The sequence below is a fragment of the Plodia interpunctella genome, chromosome 10 (genome assembly GCF_027563975.2).
Source record: "Plodia interpunctella isolate USDA-ARS_2022_Savannah chromosome 10, ilPloInte3.2, whole genome shotgun sequence".
Classification (NCBI taxonomy): Eukaryota; Metazoa; Arthropoda; class Insecta; order Lepidoptera; family Pyralidae; genus Plodia; species Plodia interpunctella.
Genome location: NC_071303.1, coordinates 10,492,167 through 10,507,074, shown reverse-complemented (window position 1 = coordinate 10,507,074; position 14,908 = coordinate 10,492,167). Strand labels below are relative to the sequence as shown.

The following is a 14,908-nucleotide window of genomic DNA, read 5'->3' as shown; positions in this document are numbered from 1 at the left end:
TTAAAAACTATAACTGATTGCTATACCCCGCTCTTTTTAGAATTATTTTTTTTCCGATCTGAATTGTTATCCCCATATTATATTCATACAGTCCATTTGATTTATTAGTGTTAAATTCCCAGATTATTGGGTAAGTGTTTCGTGTATCTGTATCTAGCTTAATTTCTGTTTTATTTTAGTTTTGGCAAAATTTTTGCAGCAATATTCTTTTGTTCTTTAAATTTTGGAATGCTAACGTTCCAATTTCAAATTTTGGGTGTGGCCACCTAAAATTGTTTTATTCATTTAGTAGCAAATCCTTTCATTATTGTATAATGTAAGTAGGTAGGTAATATTGATTTGTTTTAATATTTATTGCACATTAACCTCAAAATTTGTCTAGTCTTGATGCTTACAGAAAAGTAATTATTTTTGCCTTCACAAACCTGTTATCCTAAATTGTATTTTGTAATTTTCTTATTCCGATGCACGGATTTTAATTTTATTATATTAGTAGCTGATGCCCGCGACTTCGTTCACGTAGGCGAACGGTAAGGAATCAAAATTATTAGAGAGAAAATAACATAAGCCCGAAGGCATATTCTATACATAAATGGGAGTTTTAGCCAGTTCAGTCAAGTTTTCAACGAATACCTTCCGTCGTCATCGAAACTTAGCCCAAACTGTTTCCGCCTTCACCACGTGCAGGTATTCCCTAAGCTAATGTTATAATAGTATAGGGTAAATATAAGATTAACTTTATTACAGAACTTCCGTTTCAGACATGTTCGAAATCTTCTACTTTAATACGCCATCCGTTACTGCTGCTCAGGTTCAACAATTTCCGCTAAGACTTCACTTAACAGAAAATGCTTATCAGATTGGTGTTGCTTTTACTAAGTCGTCATTTTCATATATATTATAGAAGAGCTGTTGCTCGCGGTAAAGAAGACATGGGGAATAAAATAGATTTTTGAGAGTCTCGAGATGTTTGTGAATCATGGTTAAAAACGTGGATCAAATAAGTCTTTTTATAAATAACTATGTAAAAAATGCTCATTAGGGTGATCAACATTATTAAGGCGCTTTTGTCATATCTGTTATAGTGTAGCTGGTCTGTTAGAGTTCATCATCAAGTGTCCCATATCTTAGATTTTTATACGTAATCAGAAAATGCTCATCAGGGCGAACAATTTTTGTTAAGGTGTCTTTTCTATATTTCCTACAGTTTAGCTGGTCTTTATAGGTGCTAGAGCTGTTCCAGTTTCCAAAATAAATTATGTCCTATATGTTGACCAGGCTTTATAGCTATACAATAAAAAAAGTTTCATTCAAATCCGCCCAGTAGACCCAGAGCGTGTGCAAACAGACTTTTTTTTAATTATTATTTTTTTAAATTCTTATACTGATTCTCTGTCGATCTCAATTTTTTTTATTTAAACAAAGAATTTGTAATGTTCTAAGACTGATTCGGTCTAAAAATTAACAAAATGAAATAGGTAATCGTACATCAATACATATAATAAAACAGTAAAAAAGTGTTTCTGTACATTGAAGATATTTAATGTTATTTTATTACAGCTTGATATTCCCACGTAGATTATTACTTATTATTCAATGCGAAAGCATTGAATAATCTTTTTGAACGTAAATCCTCGTATAGGAAAATTCGAGGAATACCAAAAAAAATTGATTGTATGCTAAAAAATGTTTTTTAGCAATCGATACAATTTTTAGGTATAAAAACTACAAAACCACGCCCAATTCTGAACCGGTGATTACAATAATCAACACGATTTTTTCTCCTCTTGATAATTAAATTGATTTGTTTCTAATTATCTACGAAAACCACAATAATTCCAACGATTGCCAACAAAAGTCACAACACAAACTTTAATAAACATACTTATAAAATATGTTTTAAAGGAGAAAGCAAAACAATTGGTCAATAAGTTTATATATTGTAAAAATGTTCGCTCTTGGATTTTTCCATGCTTTTGTGTGACCTTTGATGTTATAGAATAAGAACGGACAATTCGAGATTGCATTTATTGTTTGAATTTCTACATACATCCAATTAGATATGCTTAAATATATAATAGCCCAGGGAAAATGAATTTTTCACCAATATATTATGTTCACTCCTGAAAATCTTCCTTGGCCCTTAGACGATGGTAATAGGGCTCATTATCGCATGAAGGAGCGATGTCTGGGTCCTCGCTGCATTCGCGCACCGCCCCATCCCATACCTCCTGAAATATGAACAGCGAAAATTTATTTAAATTAGAAATAAACCTATTTACGTAGTCATATCAAAGTCATTATATACTAGCTGCGCCCCGGGACTTCTGTACCAAATGTTATAACAATCCGTCCAGTAGATTTCGCGTGAAAGACTAACGAACATACACAGTTTTTTGTTTTTTTTTTCTTTCTACATTTTTGACAAGGCTTGAGTGCATTTTGTGTGACTATGTCAGCCTCATGGGGATCTCTAATATAAGTTAAATTCAAACAGATCTTGACATATAGCAGTATAGTACGCTAGCGACATCTACGTTAAGCTTTCCAGATTATCCGCCGAGAGCTGTCTTGTGTTGTGATAGAGGCGATGTAACATAGTAAACCTGACGAGCATATTGAAAAGTAATTTTAAGGGAAGATTATGTCATATTTAGCGAAACAGAGATAAGAAGGGCTCTGATGAAATAAGTGGAGGCTTTTGTCTAACAGTGGGGAATAAATAGCTAGGTAAAAGAAAATCTAGATTACGTACATATTATCTAAACCCTTGTTCATAAAAACACTTTTGGACGATATTTATCTGCTCAAAGACAATTCAAAAATGGTTAGTTTTATTCACCCATCATATACTGCGAGCCGGGCCCGAAGTGTCCGAAGTGCTGCCCACCCATCTCCCACGCGCCGCGGCCTCGACTGCAGGGAACGTAAACATAGATTAGACTCACGGAATATTTAATAAGTTTTAATTATTTTGAATAAAAGAAGTAAAATTAAAACGTTGGGAAGATTAGCCAAAACGGTCAGGTGCAGTCAACAGCACATCAAGATACCCTGCATGAATCCCTATGGCCCGGAAATAGCGGCGAGTTTGGAATGAATTTGGGTAGGTTAGTGTGCTGTTGACTGTACTACCGACGTAAACGTAGCAAGTAGACGCATGCACTTTAGTGAATTTAAACTGTCAACCGGTGTGAAACAACTGGTGGTCTGTGAAACCAGTGGGCAGAGACAGGCTGATGGTGTCTCTTGTGAGCGGGATGGGGATGTGCAGTACTCACAGGTTCTTGTAGTGGTGGTGCACAGGCGCGGCGGACGCGAAGCGGCCGCGGTCCGGCGTCGGGAGCGCGCCGCCGCGACGCGCGCCTCTGCACGCGGACAACACAATCATAATATTATTTATTGCCAATAGAGATATATAAAAACAAATAAAACACTATAGACACATGATGAAGTTCTAAGTTCCGTTAACATATGTGTGTACTTGTTTAAGATATAGTTCAATATTCTGGGATGAAATGTAATTCATATCCTTATTCGTACTCGAACTATATGTATGCAACATTTCACATAACGGACATTTTCCAAATATAGCTAAGGACTGATTAATTTTTAATGAAAATGGGTTAAGCCGTTTAACTAATATACACATACAGAGACACATTAATATGTGGTTTCGCCGGTCGCTCTGTCCGATAGCGCGGCCACATTGCTCGAACATCGTCGAGTTATATATATCCGACTGGACAAAAATAAGAGTCACGTTAAACTTATGTATAACGTACCTGTTGTGCGCGGGCTGCGCGTGCTGCGGGTGCTGCGGATGCTGCGGGTGCTGCGGGTGCTGCGGGTGGTAGACCTGGTGCAGCGCGGTGAAGTCGTCCACGTGCAGCGACGGCGGCCGCGACGTGTTGGGCGGCCGCGACCGAAATGCGTCGCCCGCGCCCGCCTCGCCGCGCCCGCGGTGAGCCGACACTGCAATGTGCAATGTGGTGTTCTCATTGAGGCTGTCTGACTACTACCGCGGCGCTAGTATATTACTAGCAATATATATCAAAACAAAACAAGATGCCACATGTATAATTGCTGATTCCACATTAACTGATCATTTCACTGTCGCACTCAGTTTAAAACTAAAACAATACCTCCCGGCTAGCAACCAAATTAAAGAAACCATTGACCTAAATATCCTGGACACAACAATTGAACAACTCAATTTTGACACTGTTATGAACTGTCCCGACCCAAATATAGCCACCAATTTATTCGTAGAGTCAATATCATCTGCTATTAAAAACAGCACCAAAATTATTAAGACCAACAAAAGGAAGGCAATAAAAAAACCTTGGATAACCAAAGGTCTACTCCGTTGTATTAGGAACAGGGATAACCTGCACAAAAAACATAAAAAAGATCCCGGAAACGACATACTAGCACAAACCTATAAACGCTACAGAAACTTCTGTACGCTGATTCTTAAAAAAGTCAAAAGAATGTACGACAAATCCCAAATAGAAAGTGCAAGAAAAAATCCTAGAAAACTCTGGCAAGCAATAAAAGAAATTAACGGGATCAACCGTACTCAAGATCACTCACAAAACCTACTGGATGAAAGCTGCCCTAGGGAGAGCGTCAATTATGTAAACTCATATTTTGCGACAATCGGGAAACAACTATTGGATCACAACTCTATATCCAATCCTCAACAAGACCATTCCCACGAAACAAGACGTCCTGCTCCATTCTCAGCCCATAGTTTAATGATGGCTCCTGTATTGGTGGAAGAAGTCCTTCAAATAATTAAAGGACTAAAAGAAAAAAGCGCCGTTGGTCTAGACCACATTCCAGGTTGGATAATTAAGCGTTACGCTGCTTGTCTGGCTATTCCGATAACACACATTTGCAATCAATCCATTATGCACGGCGTCTTCCCCTCAGCTTTTAAAACGGCTCTCATTAAACCTATTCACAAAAGCAACGAAAAAAACAGAGTAGACAATTACAGACCCATCTCCATACTTTCATCATTGTCTAAAATCCTGGAAAAGATAATGAACACCCGCCTTATCCAATTTTTAGAAACTCACAAACTGTTATCTACATGTCAGTATGGATTTCGTGCTGGCAAGTCAACTACAAATGCTGTCCAGGAATTGACTTCAGCCATAATCTCTTCTTTAGATAAACAGGAAAAATGTCTGCTCATATCCCTCGACATAAAGAAAGCTTTCGATACAGTCCATATTCCTCGTCTATTGGACAAACTGGAGATAATAGGAGTCCGAGGATTAGCCCTTTCACTGTTCCGAGACTTTTTAAGTAATAGGAAACAGTGTACTAGGATAGGAAACTGGACCAGTGAAGAGACTGAGCTGTCATGTGGTCTCCCGCAGGGCAGCTCTGTCTCTCCTTCTCTCTTCTTAGTTTATATTGACAGTTTATGCCGTATCCGACTGGAAGGTGGTAGAATTTTCACTTTCGCAGACGACACTGCACTATTCTTTAAAGGTGACAACTGGGAGGACACTTTCCTTAATGCCCAAAAAGGACTGCAATTAGCAAATAACTGGCTTAGTAGCAACGGACTAACCCTCAACACTACCAAAACTAAATTGATAACTTTTTCTCTAAAAACAAACTTTCAACCATCATCTACTTTAACCCTAACCGCCCATGTCTGTAACCCTACTAAACATAATTGTGTTTGTCCCCAAATCGAAAGAGTTGAGAACCTAAAATACCTGGGTGTAATTATAGACCAAACCCTCTCCTTTAAACCCCATGTTGAGTCTCTTACTACAAGACTACGAAAGTTGATATACATTTTCAAAACAATCAGATACATATCAGATCGTAAAGTCGTCCTCATGGTGTACAATGCCCTTTGCCAGTCCCTTATAAATTATTGTATCACCACTTGGGGTGGGATTGCCAAAACAAACCTCCTCGAAGTGGAAAAAGCCCAAAGATCCATCCTAAAGGTAGCTGCCGGACTCCCATTTCGCCACCCTACTGATGAGCTATATAAGATCTGGAATGTTCTTACAGTAAGACAAACATTTATATTACATGCTACTCTAACCCAGCACTCTCTTACACCGTATGACCCAGACAAGTTTAAAGATAGGCGACGGAAAAGAACGGTTTGTCTAATTCCTCCACACAACACAGCTACCGCTACTTGCTTTTTCTTCTACCTCGGACCATACCTGTACAATAAGCTAAATAAGCATCTAAACTTTTACCCCCTTCCCAAATATAGTTGTAAAAAAACTATCACAAAATATTTAAAAACATTAGATTACACGGCCACGGAAGAAATACTTGAATCTATCATCTAATCCCAATCACCATTTTAACATCTCTCAATCACCCCCATCTTCAGACTTGTTTACCCACCACACGCTCATACACAACTTACACACATTCACAAAAACACACGCACACATACCACACATACACACACACACCCACACAAACTTTACAAATCTCCAGCCTAATTTTAGACTAATAAGCTAGGTTAGTTAAGTTAATTGCTATAAACTAAACAATTTTGTATAGAATAAGAATATCCTTACCTAAACTGTTGCCTACGCTATCTATGGAAACACAAAATAAGTATTCCAAGGGAGGGGCCTAGTTACCTGTAGCACAGGACTCTTAGGAGTCCTATTTCAGGAACTAGTCTCTTCACAACGTTTACAAGTATAGTGTTATATAGTGTTATATCTTTAGCAATAAGCACTTCATTGTAACTAACTTTTGTGAAGAGAAAATAAACATTTTTATTATTATTTTATTATTATATCAGAGATAGCGCCAGAGAAAGACATATATATATATCCAAGACCCGGGCCAATCAGAAAAAGATCATTTTCCATCATGACCCGACCGGGTCATAATGGAAAAAACTACTAAAAGACAAGCACTTTACCACTGCGCCACCGAGGTCGTCGATAATATTATGTACTTTGTACCAAAATATTCTTAATAGTATTTTTACCGCAAGGAATAAATGTCTAGCCGTCTCAATTCCGCCTAGTCCTGGCAGAGAGGGCAGACTCAACAATTACTGGCTCGTTGTCTGCTGGCTTGGTGGTCTGTGAGGGTCACTCACCAGGGCGCTGCCGGTCCTGCAGCGCATGCAGCGGCCGCAGACAGCCGGCAGCGTCCACCACCTGTTGTCTGTGAGGGACACTCACCAGGGCGCTGCCGGTCCTGCAGCGCATGCAGCGGCCGCAGACAGCCGGCAGCGTCCACCACCTGTTGTCTGTGAGGGACACTCACCAGGGCGCTGCCGGTCCTGCAGCGCATGCAGCGGCCGCAGACAGCCGGCAGCGTCCACCACCTGTTGTCTGTGAGGGTCACTCACCAGGGCGCTGCCGGTCCTGCAGCGCATGCAGCGGCCGCAGACAGCCGGCCAGCCTGCGCACAGCACCGTCCACCACCTCCGCGCCGCCGCCCGCAGACGACAGGTACGTGTTCGCGATCTCCATTATGTCGCAAGATACCTGCCAATACAATGCGGATTAAATTGAGCGTCATCCTCTGGAGGGCTTTTGAAATAAGACAAAATGTAATAAATCAAATGGCGTTAAAATTGGGTTTCACAAGTTGGATAGGGCTAACTCAGCAAATTTATCTAGCAGTTAGTGTATCTGTCAAAAATAAAACAATATAACATTTTATTAAAAAATTGTGACATGGGCCCTTATCAACCGATATCAATAGTAGTTTGGTGAATAAATTAAATTGATTTATGTTCAGCCATTTCAAAAGTTATTACACCTTTCGAAACGATATGGCGCCATCTAGTAAGCAAAAAAACGAGAACTCATTCCCTGCAATGAAAAATCACTTGCCAGTTCGCTAACGCTGACGTCGTCCTCTCCACTAGCCGCGGGCACATTCAGCCAATAACTGCTCGACAACCTCTCGTCGCTCGCCTCCCCCGCGCTGTACATGGTGCGGGCGGAGAACTGCTGCACCAGGGTGTCGGCGGGGGGCGCTGGGGGCGCCGGGGGCGCTGGGGGCGCCGGGGGCGCGGGCGGCGGGGACGGGGGCGGCGTGCACGGGGAAGGGGGGGAGGGGCCGCTCTGCAGCTGGGAGGACAGGAAGGTCGCGTTGGCGACCGCGTCCTCGTCCGCGTTACGGTCCTGTAATTATGAAGTGTATGAGAAACGAAATATCTATAGAAATAAATAAGTAGCACCTTTGTACTTAATGTCCTATTTGTACTACACTGTTCAGTTGTGTACATAAATAAATATTAAGGGCGCGGTGAAGGATATTGCGCCGCTTCTTCTTCATCTGCGCTTTGTACAAACACTATCAAAAATAAAGAAAAAATATTCAAAATAATTTACCTTCAAAATCTTCTCTAAAGTCAAAATCGGGTGATTCTCCTCCGCCGCCGAGTAGCCCACCATGTCGGCCATCTCGCTCACACCCAACGTGGACCGCCTCCCTACTGGACCTTCTCCCTCTTCCACCTTCAAAATCCTGATCAAATCTATATACAAATTCAAGCATTCAGCTTTCTCCTCCCCCTGGCCTTCCAGACACCACTTGAAATATTTCCCAAGAGATTCTCGCCTTTTCGTAATAAATTTCTTGAACTGTTGAAACCCATACTCATGCTCAGTCAGAACAAAATACGCCCGTAATATAGACGACGCTACGGCACAAGTTTTCGTGTTAGACTCTAAACAATCCGCGGTGGCGTCAAGGAAAGCCGCAAGAGCGTCTTTGTTCGGCAATGAGTTGGCTAACAGCCGATCCGTCTGCGAAGAATTCAGCGGAGTTAGAGTAATCTCGACGTCGCACAGAGCGGCCAGCGCATGCGCAGCGAATTCTTGCGCCGCCGCGTGCTCGTTGGAACCATTCACTAGACTTAAAATCCCACATATAGCATTCTGCACATCCAACGCTTTAGCGCCTCCCGTATTCATAGTGTGTAACACAGCACATTTCACGGGAGTGTGGGATACCAAACAAGCTAAAAAGCCTAAAACTCTAGCGGCACTCGCCGTGGCCTGTTCTCCTGTTTTAAATTCCTTGGTCACAGCGCCGACGGCCGCTTTGGCCACTATTGCGGCCGTATTCGGCGCCAGATCAGCTATTTGGACACAAACCCTTCTCAACATGTGCACCACCGGCCTGTAAGTCGACATGCATATGATCTGAACCATATCAGTTAAATCGTTTGACAGTGCGTGGAGATGGGCCGACCATAACCGCCTCTCGTTTGCCGCGTCAGCTAATTCCCTTTCAGTTGGAGCAGTTTTCGTTTGCATCGGCAAAGGTAATGGCAATAATTCTGAGAAGACTAACAGACCGGGGACGAAAGTGTACGGAGCGGTCATGGTGTAAGATATAACTTCTGAGCACAAGGACGTCCAGGGTCCCCGGCGAATCGAATCTCCGTCATTAGCGTCATCTGCTATCGGCTGAGCGTACGCAAGTAACGCTCTGACCGCGGCTTCGGCCGCTTTCGCCGCAGTTCTATACCCGACAGAACCCAGTGGAAATGCTTTCACTATCCCATAAGTCTTTAAAAGTACTGGGGCTGCTGTTAAATCTCTGAACCTCGGACCACGGCATCGGACTACCCTTGCTAACATTTCGTCCAACAATCTCAAACACGGTAGAATTATCTGTGCTAATTGCAGTCCTCTGGCGGACGCGAAGAAAGATGTATGCATACTTGGCTGCTCGAACTGAGTGGCTATACGGTCTAAAATACCAGCCAGATGGGCGACTCCATCGAGGGAAAACAATTGGAGAACATTGTATTTATATTTGAGTTCAACGTATTCCTCTGTCGCCGTTTCGCTCGTGATAGGCATGTTGTAATCGTAGTGGGATATGCAGAAATGTCTCAGTATTCTCAGGCAACTCGTTAGCTCGCCGGGTAGATCAGGCGCGTGTTCCGAACTAGCCTTTAGAATCTCTACGCATTCAGCCATATCTTCCCCTGATAAAACACTCGGTTTTTCAATGGGTTTAAGATAGGGTATCAATTCTTGTAATACACTCGAAACGCTAGGTTCAAAGCGATCGTGCTCTTTAGAAACTGCAAGGAGCCTTGGACCGTATTTCTTCAAGAAAGGCACGTTGGCAGAATTTCGCACTGCGGCAACGATCAATTCTATAGCGTAGCCTTTAGCTGGGGATTTCTGTTTAGAAGGAGATTCGTTCTTGCTTTTACTCTTAAGGTCGCTCTCAAAAACCTCCATGAGACATTCAGCGTTCGCTCCCATCACTATGATCTCGGGTACTGCTGTTTTACCGATATTTCCAAAACTGAGGCAGTACAACAACTGAAGCCTATCAATCAATTCGTTGTCGTCAGCCTTCCCAACTTGCAGGTCAAAGATAGACTGAATGTAATACAACGCTTTCAACCTATACGCCATTTCCAATCCCAAAATTTGCAAATCACTGTAGTTACTCAAATCGTGAGGATATAAAAATTCCTCGCTATTTTGCTGACCATACGGCTGTGTTAAAGTCTTGAAAAGCAATTCACTCATTGCCATATTATTGTAAAGGAAATTAATCCCGTTATTTGTGTAGACTAGTTCGTAAATTAAATCGTGGATAGGGCTGATGACAACTAAGTTGTTGCAAGTGGAAGGGCAAGTCAGCAAGTAGAGGCAGACTTCCAAAAAATGATGGATGTTGAAGAACTCGAGTAAAATCTTGTTGGAGCACTCTTTGTTTATCTCAAACTGGGCTGAGACAGGGAGGAATCGTTTAGGCTGCGACAGATGAAAGCATTGAGTTCTATACATGTATAGAATTTCCTCTAAAGAATTAACGATAAAGTGCGTGTCACTTTCCGATAGCTCTGCATCTTCATTTCGGTTGTCCTTTACCGCAGCAGTTTTATTAAAATTTATGACTAAATCGTGAAGTTTAGACAACAATTCGTAAATATTTAGTTTCTTTATCAAAGCACTAATCGAAAATTTGATTCTGGCGAGTGGATCACTCTGCATTATAGATATAAGGGCTTGGTATCCATTTTTTGGTTTTCTGTCTATTCCATTTTCTTTTTTATCGAACTTGGGATAGAGCGCGTTTTTCATGAAATGCTCCACAGATTCTTTAGAAGAAAGACACGCGTTGAGCGATTTCAAAATCATGAGTCTAATGCTCAATGCCATATATTCTTTAGCATACATTTCCAAGAGCAACATAGGCATGTCTATCCCCGCTTTAAGTAAGCCCTTCATGACTTGACCGTTATGACGGTGACTCATCAATGCTTCTGCAAGACGTATCCCGCATTTCATATGCCGTATCTTATAAGTCGGCAGTTGCTGTGCCAACGCGCAATCAAAACTCAGCCCAATCTCGCAGAACGTCAAGAGCATATTGTATATATCGTCAAACTGATCATCCTCGACTTTGTCACGGAAAATTCTAATAATGATATCTGTATCTTTACAAACATTCGTCAACGAAGCAAACAGCTGCTCGCACTGTTGCACCCATTCTTCCCTTGCCGGATTTTCGATGTCAGTGAAAGTGTTCGCAAGGAATTTCTGATCCCTTTTCTCTCCAGTTTTGGCCATATCCCAAATTTTAAATAGATCAGGGCTAGCGTCACATAATTCATCAAAAGTTGCACTCATTACATCTTTCGCTCCATCAATTTTTGTTGTGGCCAGAGACTGAATTTTATTCACATACTCGTATCTCTTCCAGTCAGCTTTAAAGGGGTTGTAATACTTGATGATGTCGTCAACGCCACAGTATTCATTGACATCATAATCCACATCCATATATGGACTTTCCAAATCGTCACAAATATCTTCATCTGAGAGTATAGGTTCAAATTGTTCCGCGTCCATTGATACTTCTTCTTCTGGACATCTGGTTGGAGACGCTACAGCTTTAGGAGCTGGTGGATTATCGACAATTTGGACAGTGACAAGACTGGAATGTTTCTGATCAACGTAAGGAGGGGCTTCAACCTCCTGCGAGGGACTACGAATTGAGCTTTTGTGACGATAACTCTGGTGGTAGAATTCCACTCTAGGTATTTGTTTACTGCTGCGGTCGAAATCACCAGTTTCTTCTGATCTTATGGAATTAATGGGGCTGGCATCGCCTTCTCTCGGACTTAATGGTCTACGACTGATTTCCCCAGGTGGAGTCCTAGGCCTCTTCCGTGGGTCGTCACGACTAGGAGATCTGCTGCCGTAGCTGGATCCCCTCATGCGACTGTAAGGGGAGTGCCTCTTGCGGTCATAAGGAGCCTGCTTCTCATAAGACGGAGCGCGGCGTTCGTAGGACGACCCTCGTTTGTCATAAGGAGACAATCTCTTCTCGTAAGACGGAGCACGTTTCTCGTAAGACATTTGACGATCATAGGATGGTGCCCGTTTGTCGTAAGGAGAACGACGTTCATATGAACCGGAATCTTTTTCGTAAGATCCTCCACGCGAGCGGTCATAAGACGTATCGCGATGCCTGCGGTAGTCATCCTTTTTATATGAGCCACGATCCCAGTCCCTATCAGCTGAGCCTCTCAACCTGTCCCTGTCAATGCTTCTGGACCTCGAACGGCTCAAAGGCCTATATTCTCCCTTGACCACATAATCTCTATCGCGACTTCTGGACCTCGAGTGAAGCCTATCAATGCGCTCCAAATCTCTACTTCGATGTCTAGATAGTTCACGACTCCGCCCTCTTTCTAACGATCGCCTTCTGCACTTCACATCTCTTCTATCTCTATCATGTTCAAGAGACCTAGGGCTGTGTCTCAATGCATCTCTTTCGCAGCTGATTTCCCTTCTCTCTTTATCCCATTCCATTTCGACGTGATGATAGGCCCTCGGATCTTTAGGAGGTTCATTTTCGTAATACTCATTCCTGTATATTTGATTTTCATAGTTTTCTGGAGGGTAGTTATTGCCTCCATAGGCATCAGGGTTGCTAGCAGCAACATTGCCGGTGTAGGAAGGTATGGGGTTTAGAGCCTCTTGGTTCCAGTCACCCTGTGGTGGCGGCACACTGGCGGGGGCCACTGGGACAACTTCCCGGGTGATAGTAGGCCGCTGGACGGTTGGAGGGGGGTTAGCCCCTATTGGTGTATCTGGGACGACTTGGGTGAGGTTCCCATAAACTGCCAAAGTGATTGTTGTGTACCATCCTGAAAAAATAGGTGAACTCCTTAAACTCTATTTTTTTGCACTCGAAAAGGGGATACGCCGATAAAGTTCAAACTTCATCAACTTGCCCCGTCCCGATTGGAGACAACAAGCATTGTATGGGTGATCTGTTCTCCCATTCTGGGACCACTTCACCCAATCCTATTCCCATATAAGTAAATGAAGTGTAAATTAAAGCATGATGTAGTGTGCTTAGACTACTCGAAATAAAATGCCAATGAGAAGAATAGAAGTAGAATAATTTATTTTACAATATTTACATATATTTATAGTACAACATTGATACTGCACACGTAATTCGCATCACGGCACAATATTTTTTTTAATCTATTTTTTGTTGAGTCTTCAATTGCTTGGTGCCATGCCAGTCTCATGGGGAAATTCTATTTTATTTGGTGTTATGTGTGCCTTTGCATCATCACCCCTCTCCATCACCCCTCTCCAGAATGTGTAAATACATCTGGCCTCCCGAGAAAACAGTTTGTTCAATGTAATGTTGATCTCACCATTGCCTAAAGAGAGATCACACAGGAGTTTATAAGTATGATATTTGGTTTCAGTTTAATTTATTGTTTAAATGATGTGTAATCATTACTACTATGTCTATGTTTACTATAGCAGTGATTAATAAAATTAAGAATCAAATTACTACAATAAAATAAAAATTGCACTACAAAAAACTATTATGCAGTTTTTTTCACCAATATCTTAATAAATCTTAAGGTATGTGTTACAGACCAACATTGGTGTCTATCTGTTATTAAAATTACAATTAGTAACTGCCAAATGACATCACATGATGATGCAAGAGATTAGGTCTTGCAAAAATGTATATAAATGGTAAAATTTACCTCTAAGAACTAGACCGTCAGTTGGAATCCTTGGCTGGTCCAAACCAGATCCACATTCCATATGTATCTGTCCATTCTGGCAGTAGTCTAAGCTTCCCAAAGCTTCAAAGGTAGATGCTCCAGGCTTGCTCAGATCATTCACGAAAAAATCTATGTGGAATTTCGTCGGATTAGTAGCGCCTAGCCGCACCCCGCCCGGAAAATCCCCTTCGACCCGCGCACCTAACGGTATTATACGAATTTCTCGCACATAAACTGACTTCGGAAACTGCACCAAGTCCAAATTCAACTCCTGTAGACGAAAATCTCAATTATATATCGAGAAAAATAACAAATTATTAATTCATCTTTGGTAATGTCATACATACCTCGCTGGTATCGTGAGAGAAGGTATCAAAGAATAAAAGATCCGGTTGCTCCGGAATGGAAACTTTGATATCCATTTTGAAATTTTATTTATACCATACTTAGTAGATATGTAAAGGAATTTAGAAAAAAACACTTCACTACGTAAACGCAATTCCAAGCCGACTTCGCGATTCTTTTCTTCTCTTCGCATTGAGTCGAAGTGTCGATGTCAAATTGACATTAACGTAAATGACGTTCATAGCGTTTTTTTTACAGAGCATGCAAATAAATCCTTAACATAAGTCCAAACTTTCCCTTGCTTGGTTATATTTTGTAGTATTTTATCTAAATATAAGATGGCTGCATCTGGAGAGATCACAACATTGTTTTTTCTAGAAAAATTAAATGTCTGTGGGAGAGAGCAATCCTTTAATGTCACGTTAATGTACCGTACCATTGGGATAGACCTGCAGTCAAGAATCATGAACACAGTTAGATGCTTTGCAAAATCCCAGGTTGGGATGG

At 41.6% G+C, this 14,908-nt stretch overlaps 1 protein-coding gene across 1 annotated transcript; it reads right to left on the bottom strand.

The window, feature by feature from the left end:
• Positions 1-2,013: 2,013 nt before the first annotated feature.
• Positions 2,014-14,609, bottom strand: vir (virilizer). Its single transcript, XM_053750827.2, has 9 exons — positions 14,404-14,609; positions 14,036-14,327; positions 8,367-13,165; positions 7,863-8,156; positions 7,373-7,511; positions 3,786-3,975; positions 3,282-3,368; positions 2,843-2,916; positions 2,014-2,231 (listed from the first exon to the last, which is right to left on the bottom strand). The coding sequence occupies exons 1-9, from the start codon at positions 14,476-14,478 to the stop codon at positions 2,167-2,169; spliced, it is 6,015 nt and encodes a 2,004-aa protein (XP_053606802.1). The 5' UTR covers positions 14,479-14,609; the 3' UTR covers positions 2,014-2,166.
• Positions 14,610-14,908: the final 299 nt, after the last annotated feature.